A 13,755-nucleotide genomic window follows, 5' to 3' on the forward strand; every position below is an offset into this window, starting at 1 on the left:
TCTTCCTTTTCCACTGAGAACCTGAATAGGTTTTTCAGGACAGCCTGGACAATGAGTATAATTTTTTTTTTAATTTGCAAGCCAGTCTCATTCATCATGGTTTGTACAATGTGGGTCATTTTTGCTCCATTTACTTGGAGCAAAAAAATAACTTGCCTGAAGCAGTTCATAAGTATCTACTTCCCTCAAGGCTGTGGTCAAACAGTGAAGTCAGATCTCTGAGTCTCTGGTACCCAGGTGAGTCCTGGGTGACCTCCAATCAGGTCTATCGGATCATCCCAGAGGGCAATTCTGAGACCACAACTGGGGAAATGGCCATGAGCTAAATTTAGTCATAAAAGAATGGAGTAGACAGTAGCTTTCTGCCCACCCCAAGCCACTTCTATACACTTCCTGTTGCTACAACCCTAACTGGGTCAGGTCAAGGACAAAGATCATTTGATCTCTGGGAAGGGAAAACCCTCTCCAGCTCCAGGGTTGAACACAATTAGCCCAAACCAGGGACAGTCATCTCACTCAGCTTTCTCAAACATTGGTCTATGGGTGGGGAGGATACAACCCAGGTCTGAAAAGTAGGATGGGGTGGGGGCAAGGGTGATTATGGGGGACCTTCTTTAAGCATGAAAAGACAGAACTTCATACAGAGAAGGTTTTAAACCCCACTCCTCCTTCCTTGCTTGCGACACTGGTATAAGAACAACGTGCTTGGGGCTATGATAGCCATCATAAAATATATAAAAATAAGCCCAAAGTCCAACATGCTGAGCATAGCAGAACAGAAAGAGAGAAGGGCATTTTCTCTAAATTCTGATATTCACTGGTAGAATTAGGATTGAATTTACTTTTAGATTCTCAGTGCCTCCCATCCAGCACTGACCCCTGCTTTCCTCCCTGAGTTCCATTCTTATACCATAAATGAGCTCTAATGCTTAGTCATTTCTTCTTAGGCGCATCCTTTTCTCCATGAAAAAGCCTTCTGAAACTTGTACAAAGCCTCCATGATAACAGAGAAATGACGGAAGCCCAGGCACATCACTATGACCCAAGGTGGCACCACTGAGCAGAGCGGCCCAAGGCCAAGCACATCTGCTACCCCGAGAATGGGTATGTCCAAAGAAAACAGGAATTAAGACCTAAAATTGCTCAACATAATGAACAAAATAAGGCCTCACACTCAAAGGGCAGGTTTAATATCACCAAGGGCTCCCCATGGAGTTGATTCTATGTAATAAAGAAATGTATGAATGAGCACAGAATCAGAGTCCCAAAAAGCACTTGCACCAGCAATTTTCTCCCAGATTCTGCCAGCTCTCGGTAGCTAGTGGGAGTCAGGAATGGTGGGTGCACTGGTTCCAAGTGGACGACTGAGGGTTGACCAGTGGTAGAATTAGGATCGAATTTAGTTCAAGGTTCCTTCTATCATTTTTATCATTGCTCACAGTCTATCCCCACATATAATAGAAGGTAAGAAAGTAAATTTTTGCAACCATTAGCTAGCTTGTAGGATTTTTCATGGTGAATGGAGGAGAATGTTCACTTTTTTTTAATCTTTAAAAGAACATTAATTTCCTGACAAAAATAGAAAATAGCATAAAAATATTAGTGTGAAATATTGAAATTAACAGTCCTCCAAAATTGACAATAAATAAATATGCTACTAAAGGGTAGATAAAAGCTTCATGACCAAAGGGGCAACTTCATCCCCCCAAGTGCCATGTCTCCCTAAACAAGTTGAAATCTATAAAGGTAAGAAAAAAAAGTACAAAGGAGAGGGGGAAAAAATCGTTAGTCAAACTGCATTGTTGATGAGAAACACAGCAATAATGAAGAAAGTCTTTCAGAGGAACTGACAACAGAGGCTTATCTACAGACACTGGGCCCCCGAGGTGGTCAGACACATTTCTTATCATTTCCTATCACATTTCCTTCTTTAGCTGAAGAAGTCTTCAGTCAAAGCCAAAAAGTTAAGCAGCGGTCAACCATACAGAACAGAAAGGGATTTCCATTACTGTCATCAGCTGTCTTTACTCTGACACTGCCTGACCCACTCCAGAACCAAACCATTTGAAAGACAGTGACCAAGATTTCACAGCATTCATTCCATCCAAAACAACTACCTACCTAATTAACAGATTGGCAAGGTTCAATATATTGTTCATGAAGATGACAGCAATGATTGGGGCCAACCGGGATAGCAACACAACATAAACATCATTTTTCCTATTAGCCATCATTATAACCTCTCTAAACATATGGGCGGGAGCTGGTGAGCATCTGAGAATGAATGGGCTCAGATATGAGGGAACTAAAAACGTAGACCATGGTCACAGACCACTGCTGCTCTGTGGGCATGTTAAAGGAGCAGACCGGGACAATGCTCTGTACTAGCAGAGCTGAATGAGGTCTGAGCTTGGAAACAGGGTTCACATAAGACACAGGAGTTCTGCTGTCTATAGAGAAAATTGGGGTCACTGATGCCTGAGGCCACTAACCCACTAGAATGGCACTAGTCCATGTGCCAAAGGTATGAGTCCATCTATCATGATGACTTTTAGTAGAGTTTGGGAATTAGTAACCCATGAATCAGTCATGAAAAACACAATTGCAGAAAAGATGCTGAGCTTGGAAAGTAAAGACGATGGCAGTTGGGTAAAAACTAGTATAAACGAATCATTCAAAAAAAAAAAAAAAGGATCTACCCCCTACCATTTATTTGAACTTGGAGATGACAATATACTCAAATAAGACAACAGAAAATCATGTGCTTGTGGTTTTGCAAGTGATTGTTAAATACAGTCAATAGCAGAACATGGGATCTGATAAGGCCCGACTGCCTTTGTTGCTTTGCTACGTTTCATAACTACCTTCAAAGGCCTTGCTTTCACATGCTACTAAGCAGCGAGGACAAACCAGAAGAACAGACACCCTAGGTAACTGATAGAATTTATTATAGGCCCAGAGCCAAGTGATGGCTTTCAATCTTCAAGAACATCTACCAGCAATATATTTCCCACAAGTGGCTTCACTACATAGCTTACTTACCTTCACAGTAGGCGGAGTCTCCCTGGACAGAGATGTAACCACTCTTGCACTCACAAGTAGCTTTTGTATTCCAGTTTTTGCACTCTGAGTTTTCACCACATTTGGGTCCTTCTGCACAAAAGTTATGACCTAGAAGAAGTACATATATTTTACATCGTAGAAGAAAAGAATAAAAGAGTACCAAGTAATACAGAAATCATGAAACGTTTCTATTACATGTCACCACGCATGAAAACATACCTCGCGATGGGAAAGGGTGAGCTGGCAAGGGGATGAGAGAGTAGGAATAGGAAACTTGGGATCATACCATGCTTGAGACTTCTTTTCCCCCTAATATTCAAACTCGGTAAAGTTGTTCCTCCCTAAAAGCTTTTATCCATACTGATCCTGAATTTTCTTCCTATCACCTTCTTACATGACTAGTCTTTTTATAATTGCTTTATTGCAAAATTTATGATATAGAAAATACATAAAATGAATATATATAAATATATAAAATAAAATTAATATAACCAGAATATTATCAGCACCTCTGACTATACCTCCCCAAGGAATCCCAACCCAGCCATCAGAGATAACTAACCTGAATTTTCTGTCAATCACTCCCTTTCATATTTTTATAGTTTCACCATGTGTATGTGCTTATTTCTAAATAATAGATCATTTAGTTTGTCCATTTTGAACTTCACATGACTGAAATTATACTGTACATATCTTCTAAAATGCATTTTTTTCTATTCACCCATGTTAATGCTATAATTCATTCATCAATGCAGTATAATATTCCATAGCATGGATTTTTCCACAATTTATTTTATCCATTATACCACGAATGGACATTGGAGTTATTTGCCTTGAGGCATGAGACTTAAGCCTAAATTCAGGTCCTGTGCCTTCAAAAATACAGGTATTTCTCTGCTATACCCCCCACCTGGAGTTAACACTGACAGGAAAGTCTCCTTTTACAGAATGAATTTTTCAAACCCATCCACTGAGGATTCACCCTTCAAGGTTGTTGATTTATGCATCTCACAACAGCCCCGGGCTTTGTCTGCTGTCTACTACACAGTGTCTATTAGAAGCCAGATTCAACCAGCAGGGATTACAAACTGCCTTCAGGGCAAATGCCAACTCCAGTGTATTGCTTATCTCGATGGAATTGCTCTTTTTCAATATATCTGGTCTCTGATTTTTTCCCCTTACTCTATTACCAGCTACACACATTCTCAAGAAAGTGTATATATTATGCAGCATCTAGAGGTGAACTAGAAGGAACAGGTTGTATCTACCACAAAAGCTGTGAAATTCAAATATGATAAGGTATATAAAACGGCTTTATCTTTAAACCAGTACGTTTTAGTGAACAATAATTTTGCTGTTACATTACACACAGGGTGAACAAAAGTAGGTTTATAGTTGTGATTTCATGATACGCAGAGTCCTGTATTATTTATTAATTATTATATTATTTTCCATACGAACAACTATAAGCCTACTTTTGTCCCCCCCTGTATTGCAGCCTCATAGAAAACAATGGATCTTGGAGTCAGGAGATCTAATTTCTAATTCAGGGTCTGCAGCCAACAAATAAACCACCTTGCCTATATACATACTCAGGCTGGATGACATCCATGATTCTCAAAGAATTCCTGAGAATCTGGGGCACAGGCAAGCTGACAGGTAGGGCTCGAGTCCCCATCCCCGATTCAAACAGAATAGCTCCACTTTGATGTCTGACAGATTGATCATTTGGGCAACAGTTTCTGGCTTCCAAAAATACAAAAGTCACCGAACTATACAAACTTCCAGTTTAATTCCTTTCAGTGGTGACATTCTAGAACTTTTTTTTCTTTGAAATAGAATTTTAAATCAACAATGTTTAGATTGTACTTATTCTACAAGATGATAGTAACTGCTATTAAATAATAAAAATAAAACTCAGGCACCTATGTCTGGCATTATATTAGATGCTTTAAATGGGGATCATAATGTTATACACCTAAATAATATGTGTAGAGAGAGTGAAGCAAGCTCATGCATGTAAAGTGCTTTGAACAGTTCTTGACACGTACTAAGAGGTCAAGGTTCCTTAGTCAGCATGACGAGAGTAATAAGGACAATGACAATGCTGACAGCAATGACTGAAGTTCAAAACAACTTGATAACACCATTATCCTCAAGTTCAAGATAAGAAAAGAGAAACTCAAACTCACTACCATCTAGCTAAAAAGTGGAGACGCTGGGGCTCTCAAGTCCCATGTACTTGTCACTATGTCGTATCTTTACTCAGACAGAAGAACCTAGAAATAAAAGGAGAAAGACATAGCTGTTCCTCGGGACATTAGCAAATGAATCCAAAGGCTTCGGTGAGCGTAGTACCACATTCAGCCACACTACCTGTGACCTATGAACTGCTCGTTGCTCCAGTCAAAATTATAGCAAGGATTTGGCTTGTTGGAAACCTAAAACCTCCGTCCACCAAGAGTACTTCTACAAGGGGCTTGGAAGGCTTATAATAACCATTACAACTAAAAGTACTTGATGTTTTTGCTACCAAAGTGACAATTTTTATAGGTCACAGTTCTCTTTGCCAGAGGAAGCGCCTGGACTTCCCTCCCCATTTTAGAAGTGAACAATAATTAAGTTGCCATGTGTCCTTTTCATTATGAAGCTTGACGCAATGGCATCTGCACATCCATTATCACATGTAGTCTTCGTGTCTTTTCTCTTTCTTTCCAGGAAGCTTTAACTGTCCTTTGCCTTCCATGTTCCTTTGATGAGTGGAACAAGGCCCCTCCAGCACCGTCGATTCCCCAGTGCACGTCTCCCTGGCAAGCATGTGGCATGTCAATTCACGGTGCAAAGAGTTCGGTAAATGTGCATTTCAAGATACAGTGAAAGGCCATGGGACGAACCAACCTTAATGTCAAACCCACTTTGGTTGGGCCTATTATCCCAAAACACTTGTGTTTTTAAAATCAATCCAGGCCTTCACTCAAGCAATATTTATTCAGTGCCTACTTGCCTTTCTCACAAGTGATTAATCATTCACTCAATATGTATGGGGCACCCACTCTGTAAACTGAAACACCATGCAAACTTTTGGGGGCAAAGCAAGGATGTTTGAGACATTCTCTGCCCACAAGGAAATTACAAACTGTAGGAGGAGATACGCCAAATACAAAGGTAGCATAAATATAAGGCAACCTATGTTGAGATGTGAGCAGTACCAATTATATAGTGTTTCAGAGAAGAAATTTCTAAATGATGCAAAACTTGAACTTGGGTTCATCTGAGACAGAACCTTGAAAAGGAGCAAGGCACAAATCCTTGTGGGGAAAATAGGACTCCAACCCTTGAGGAAGAAGGGTAAGCTTGAAAAATGTCGACTAATTTGACACAGGTGTAATAACAATAATAAACATTTACTGAGTACGTACTGTGTGCTAGGCACTCAGCTAAGTGTTTCACACGTTGCCCTTTTAATTCTGTTAGCATCCCTATGCAACAGATCGGGCAACTGAAGCCTGGAGAAGTTAGTGCACTTGAGGAAGTTACACAGAGCCAGGACCCAGGTCTGACTGAAGCCACAGTTCTTAATCACGATGTTATACCACTGTCCCCTCCAGAGGAGCGAAGTCCTAAGTACTCTACAAATCAAAGGATAAAAGAAGATACCTCTTTGCACATGTACATTCTAACAGACTAAAATTTGTTTCTTCTCATTCTCAAAATATATTTTCTACTAGGTAATTCCAACTGTTTTTTTAAAATACTCACCCAAGGATATTTTCATTTGCTATTTTTGGAGGGAGGGAGGAAGGGAGGGAGAGAGAAACATCAATTTGAGAAAAGCATCCATTGGTTGCCTTCGTATGCCCCCAGACTGGGGATCCACACCAGGACGGGGGATCTTACACACCCTGACCAGGGGTTGCACACGCCCAACACCTGGGCGGGGAAGGAACCAACAGCCTAGGTAGGCGCCCTGACCAGGAAGCTAACTCAGCACCTTTTGGTTATGGGACAACGTTCCAACCACTGAGCCACACTGGCCAGCGCTGATTCCAAATATTCTTAACAAAAATATCCTAACTTTGATTACCCCAACTTACACAAAGTCAGGGTTTATGTCTGATTCATTTCTCTCAACCAAGAGCTTCCCCCACAAGGATAGTTGGATGGATGGCTCATAAATGAATACAAAAATGGGTGGGCAGAAATAGGGGAGGGCAAACTGACGAGTGAATGAAGGGAAGAATGAATCTGTAACGGCACTGAGTGCCCCCTCTTAACCAACTGGAAGGCCAGTGTGGCAGGTTGGTTAGTCACCACTTTTCTTTCTTGAAGCACTTTCATTGAGGTACAATTTACATACCAAAAAACCCCCTACTGTGAAGACAGAGTTCAATGATTGTTAGTAAATTTCTCCAGCTGTGCAGTCAGGGCCACAATCCAGTGCTAGAACTTTCATCGGCCCAGATGGTCACCTTCAGCGTCACAACGCTGTCTCAGCATCAAGTGGGACCATGGCAAAAACCTTCAACCACTGCTGCTCTTCACAGCCCTTCAAAGGCTTTGTCTTTCTTGTCGGAGGTATCGGAACAGCACCGAGTGTGAGACAGAGACCCTCCCTTCCCCGGATGTGTGTCTCCAATTGCTGCCCACAGACTCTCTCTCAAATCCCCTGGATAGCTCTTGGTCATTTTTCTTCAGCTGGTTATCAACACAGTCTGATGTATGAGATTCCTCACAGTCACCGTCTTTCTTAAATCAATGATTTTTTTATCAGAGTTAGAAGCTGTGACCAGCTTGTAGCACACACCCAAATGCACACACACACACACACACACACACACACACACACACAAACTGCCCGATGTTCAAGTGATCTTACTTGACTATTTTTAACATGGGACTCTAGAACCTCCCGAATTATTCTCCTATAATTAGAAGCACACAGTCGCGTCTTTTAACTAAGCACTGGCCCAAATTCAGAGAACACCCGAATTTCATAAAGCTACTTACTGACTTTTTCCAATATGCTAGGCTCAGTGCTAAGCATATTGCACACATTACCTCATGAAACCCCCAGAACAACCCCAGAGATGACCATTACCCTCACCTTACAAATTAGGAAAGTTTAAGTTACTTGTCCGAGGAAACACAGCTGGGAAGTGGTGGAGTCGTGATTTGACTCCAAAGTTCCTGATAAAACTACGAAGAGAGTAATTGTTCAGTGGGAAGCTCTTGCTTGAGAGAAACGAATCAGACATAGACTCTGACTTAAAACAAGACCCTGGCATAAACAACTACTACTGATTACTCTTTGATGATTTGGGGGGGTCTCAAGCCTTCTGTGTCCCATAAAATTGTTTGAGTAGGTCCATTTAAGACCCAACTGCAGGTTCTGGAAATCTGTTCTTAGCAGAAATTGATTCAAGGACAACTCTAGCACCCCCAAAATTTCTGGCCTATAGTTCAGAACATCCACCCATCTCTAGAAGGAATCATAAAGGCTCATGGTCCCCTTTAAGAGCACAGGAAATAACATAGACTTCTAGCGTGTCCCACTTTACATAGGTTTTGTCACTATAGCCAACAACTCACTTGACAACTCCAATTGGACATCCCCATGGGCATCTTGCAGCTCACCTTACTTCCCAAACCCACACTCCCGGGGCTCTCCACACCCACCTATGTCACCTTCATCCACCCAAACCGGAACACTAGGGCCCACTTTTGCCCTCACTCCTCAAACACAGGCGCTTCAAAATTCTGTTAGTTTTATTTCATAAATATCTTCTTAATCTATCTCTTTCTTCTCCACTCCACAGCAATAAAAAAAAATCCTACTCTGAATTATTATCATCTCTCAATGGAAATTGCCTCACTTGCATTCCTGTTCCCCGTCTTGCCTGTGTCTCATCTGTTTTCCACACAAAGGGGTCCCTTTAAAACACAAACTGGATCATGTCACCCTCCCTCTTAAAAACCTTTCAAGGGCTTCCCATTTTGCCTAAGAAAAATACAAAATCCTTAACTTTGACTTGAGACAATGAACAAGGCTTCCCCTCTCCCACCTTTATCCCCTTTAACCGTTACCAGATTTGCTTTTAATTCCTCTAAATAGTCCATCCTCTTCCCTGATTCAGGGTCTTTGCAACCTTGTCCCAGCAACTCAGAACATTATTACACATCCCTGCCAGAATAATTTCAATTTAGTCTTCCAGTCCCAGCTTAAATATGACCCATTCGGAAAAGGCTTCTTTTTCTCCCAAGTCTACATAAAGTCCCCCTATTCTTTCTCAATGGGAAATTATCACAATTTCCCACTGTGATGGCTGGCAGTTATCAATTTAGTAATTATGTGTTTATTTGTTGAATAAATAACAGAAGCTCACCTCTTTGAGGGAAAAGATCATGCAAATTTGTTTACCTTGTGTCCTAGCACACTATAGGTACTTAATAAATATTTGTTGAGTTAATGACTAAATCTGCACAGTCTTCCTAACCAAAAATTAAAAGTGTTTCAAAGATGAATAAACCAACCCTGGCCGGTATGGTTCAGTTGGTTGGAGCATCATCCTGTAAACCAAAAGATGGCAGATTGGATCCTGGTCAGAGAGCAATCCTAAATTGCAGGCCAGCTGGGACTCATCAGGAGGCAACCAATCAATGTTTCTGTCTCACATCGATGTTTCTCTCCCTCTCTCTCTCCCCCTCCCTTCCGCTCTCTAAAATCAATAAGCATGCCCTCGGGTGAGAATTAAAAAAGATGAATAAACCAAGGCTCATAGATGTTAACAACCTTCCCTATGGATACACAGTAGGTGATGGGTGAAAGAGAAATATGAACCCAAATATGATTCCAATACTCAATCTCCATCACCCTATGTGACTGCCCAGCCATGATTTTAATCACCAAGGAACATCCCAAGAATGCTGTCCCTGGCATGAAGAAACCAGTACATTCTCATTCTCTAGTCTGTGATATGCCTTGACTTTTTCTGAAGGCACAAATCTTGTATCTTTCTCCAGGACACACTCCGTTATTACTTTCTGCTTGAAAACTCAAAGTCAGAAGAAAAATATCTCATCACACACGAGAACACCGTGCACGGATGAGGTCCCCAGAGGGCTGAGACCCACGTGGCGCTCACACTAGAGTGCTGACAGTGAGCAGATGCTCCAAAGAAGACACAGAATCTGTTGAAGGGGGGGTTTCAGGTTTTACCTGAACCACCTCCTTAATTTTACTTCCCACCAGAGGTACCACTCATTCATCTGGCAAATATTTATTAAACACCTACCATGTACCTAAGGCATGGTGCTGGGCAATAGGCATATAAAAAAAAATGCTGCGAACAACATAAGCACGTCCTCATTCACCTTACACTCTAGTGCAGATGGACCGAGGTTGAATATTAGCTAACAAGGAAATATTGGGATGGAAAGGGCCAAGGTGCTCCAGGAATGTATCATGGAGAAGAACCCTCACACAAGGTATTCAAAACAGGTTAAGGGTGATGAGGCTGGCTGAGCAAAGGGTAGGAGTTCCACACACGTGGAGCAGCAAGGGTCCACATCACGCGCAGGAAGTTAATGAAGAAACATAAACATTGGGGTCACACTCTCCTCTACGGGGGAGAGTCTAAAATCCGAACTACCTCTAGTGGCCCTGTATCTATAGTTCTGTGGCCAGTGTCAGCAATAACACCTGTAAAACTATATGCTGCCTTTAAGTCCAGTGGCCTAATATGCATATTTAAAACCAGCCTGTTACAAGGAAGCCCTTCACACTGCCATTCTCCAAATCCCCCTCCTTACCCTTTATAATTATAGCAAAACTATCCACCCATTCTGGCTTCTACAGCCAATGCTGGACAAACATCTTTATGATTCACTACTGTAACTTCTTCCAGAGCAAGGAACGAATGGGCCACTATCTCTGGGCAGCGCTTGGTTTCTTTCAGATAAAGTCTGACTCACACAGAGCGCCACTGCTTGCCCTCAATCTCCTGCCCCTCCCGTATCTCCCAGCAGGTCAGACAGGTTTCTTTTGAAACGACTTACCTGGGCAATCTGAAAGTGTACTCCACAATCCCCTACCCTAACTCAAACCCTAGAAAGCCAGTCCCTTTCACATCACTACTGCTTGCCCAACCTTGAAAGTCACGTAAAGAGCAAAGGTACATTGAGTATAGTGTGTTCCATGGTAGCGAGACAGTTCCACCCATGGACTGGCCTGGAGGATAGGGCCCAAAGAGCCTTTGTGAGAAATGGACACCCTTGTGTACCCACAACCAACATTCATAGCACAGAAGCACGGGCCCTTGAGGAATGAGAACGTTTAACTCCTATGGATAGAGCATTGGGCCACCAGGATGGGCCTGTTAGAGACTAAGCTCTGGACCCTCACAGGTTCTATCTTAGAAAGCAATTTTTTCTCCCCTGCAACAGTCAACACTTAAGAGTGTTCTGATCTCAGCAGCCTGGGCTTAGCATCAGGTCTCCTATCTGGGGCGTGTGCCTCCTTCTGGAGGCTCCCTGGGCCCCGGACCACTGTGGCACTTTCAGGACCACAGGTTTCATGGACCCCCGAGACTACACTCTCCTGCAAAGGCCCTTCGTTTCCAGCTTCACCAGTTTAACGTGCAGCCCTGTCAGTCCTGTGTCCACACAGCCCAGGGCTGCAGGGCTTGGTCAGACCCCATCTATCGATATGCAGAGGACCTGCCTCAGCTACAAACTACCAGTTCCTCTACTCAGGCACTAAGTTACATCCTCACTACGTGCCTCTTTTCCAGACTCATTTCACCTCAAATACCCTGAAACCCTCTCCCTAAAACCACTGCAATTCCAAATTCACCTAAAATGATGAGGGAGACCAGGAAAAAACTCCTATGACTCCAAGACCCTTTGGGAGGATTTAATTGAAGGGCATAAAATCTTAAATAGTACAAATAATCTCCACTAATGTCAGTCCAGGCCAGATGACAAGGCAAGTGGGCATGAATTAAAATTACAGATAAACTCATTGGGAACAGATGTCGGAAAGAACTTTCTTCCCAACACCGAAAGTTTTAAACATGCAGCAAAACCCTCCAAAGCCATTGGCGACACTGAAGATACAATTAGAGTCCATTATGAGGAAAATTACACCCCGAGGAGTGTTTCAAGAATTCTGGGATGGGCCAAATGATCAGTGTGTTTTCCTGGAGCAATCCTGAACATACAGACTCAAGATTGTTGGCTTTTTTTCTTCCCCTTTAGCTGTGCGCACCAGAAATTCGTAAGCGATCATTTTTACGGGAGTTCCATGCACGCTTTTATTACTTCTCCCCAGGCAGAAGCAGAGATGCCACTTCAGTGCCCACTCCCCCCCCCCCCACCTCATGGCCTCATGCTTAAGTAGACAGGCTCCGGCTATCTATAGCCCTTACCCCAGGGTGATGACGAGGGAAACGAGTCTCAGGGTGCTCAGCACACACTGTCCTGAGGCAACCACAACAGACAATGCAGCCGTGATTAGGGCTGCTCTGGGGACGCTGCTGGTGACTGAGGCCTTGGGCCCCAGCAATCGCAAAGTGGCCTCTCCCTGCCAGTGTCCGTCACCCTGATTCCCTTTGCACATCTCCCCTCCTAACTGGCCTGCAGTTAGTTCTTCCCTGGGAGCACCCTGGCTGCACTAATCAGCCACAAGGGTGTAAACACCTGTTCGGCTGATTACATTAATTTTTCTCTGAAGGACAAGGGAATTAGTTACAGCGTTCGGCATGACCCAAGGTGTCCGAGCCCCTAGTCTGGGTATCAGTTCTGTTCATGTAGGGAACACCCTAAGTCAGTCGTAACTGTTCTTAACTCTAAGGTCCTACGGTTTATGTCTGAAAAACAGAAAAACTCAGTGTAAAGCTGTAGTCTTTGCCTCTCTTCTTGACTAGTTCATTGGGGATGGTCAAGTATGAAATCATATATGCAAATGGGTATGACTAAAAAAAGTAGCTTCAAAATCAAGCCAACAAGTTATAACTTGAGGAAACAAGTCATATGTCAGCAACATGGGTTTTAATATTATTTCATATAAGCAATATATAGAGCCTACCAGCTGGTACTAAAAATAATTTCACTCAAAGTCATTGACATAAAAATAATAGATATATATGGTAGAAACATATCTTCATCTACCTTGTCTCCTACATTTAAAGAATCAATTCATAAAATGCCATCATTATAATAATCGTTATTTAAAAAGCTGAAGAGCTTTCTGGATATTATATGACCCACCAATGGGGATCAGAAGGCAAAAAAAGCACTCTGCACTTTCTTGGATTCCCGGTGTAAGCCCCTCACATGGGGTGGCTCATCAGTCCTAGTGAAAATAAACCCTGGGAAACTTCAATTTCCTGAGCAGGAATGAGAAAGGTTTTGACTTAGATCTCTGAGGAGTACTACTCTTGCGGGGTGATTTCCCTCAGACGAATGACCCAACATTCACAGCAAGGCAGACAGCGATGAGAAATATGCTGATTGAAGGGCGTTCGGTGTGGATGTTGAAGGAGGCTACAGCCTCGTCATTTTCATAACCAATAACATTGGGGCGGCAGAGCCCAGACAGGCGAAAACACGCCACTGTGCTCATCCCTGAACCGCGCAGCTCAGGTCCCCTGAGTCCCTCACTGCCGCCTGCCAGGCAGCACACCATCTCAATCC

General features: G+C 42.7%; 1 protein-coding gene across 2 annotated transcripts in view; it reads right to left on the bottom strand.

Moving 5' to 3' along the window:
- NELL1 (neural EGFL like 1) overlaps positions 1 to 13,755 on the bottom strand; it is a 716,398-nt gene that overhangs the window by 525,030 nt on the left and 177,613 nt on the right. For both annotated transcript variants that reach the window (XM_024558788.4, XM_024558787.4), the window contains exon 12: positions 3,043 to 3,171. In XM_024558788.4, coding sequence (XP_024414556.2) covers positions 3,043 to 3,171 — 129 coding nt within the window. The remainder of the gene's footprint in view (positions 1 to 3,042; positions 3,172 to 13,755) is intronic.

Source organism: Desmodus rotundus, chromosome 5 (assembly GCF_022682495.2).
Source record: "Desmodus rotundus isolate HL8 chromosome 5, HLdesRot8A.1, whole genome shotgun sequence".
Taxonomy (NCBI): domain Eukaryota; kingdom Metazoa; phylum Chordata; class Mammalia; order Chiroptera; family Phyllostomidae; genus Desmodus; species Desmodus rotundus.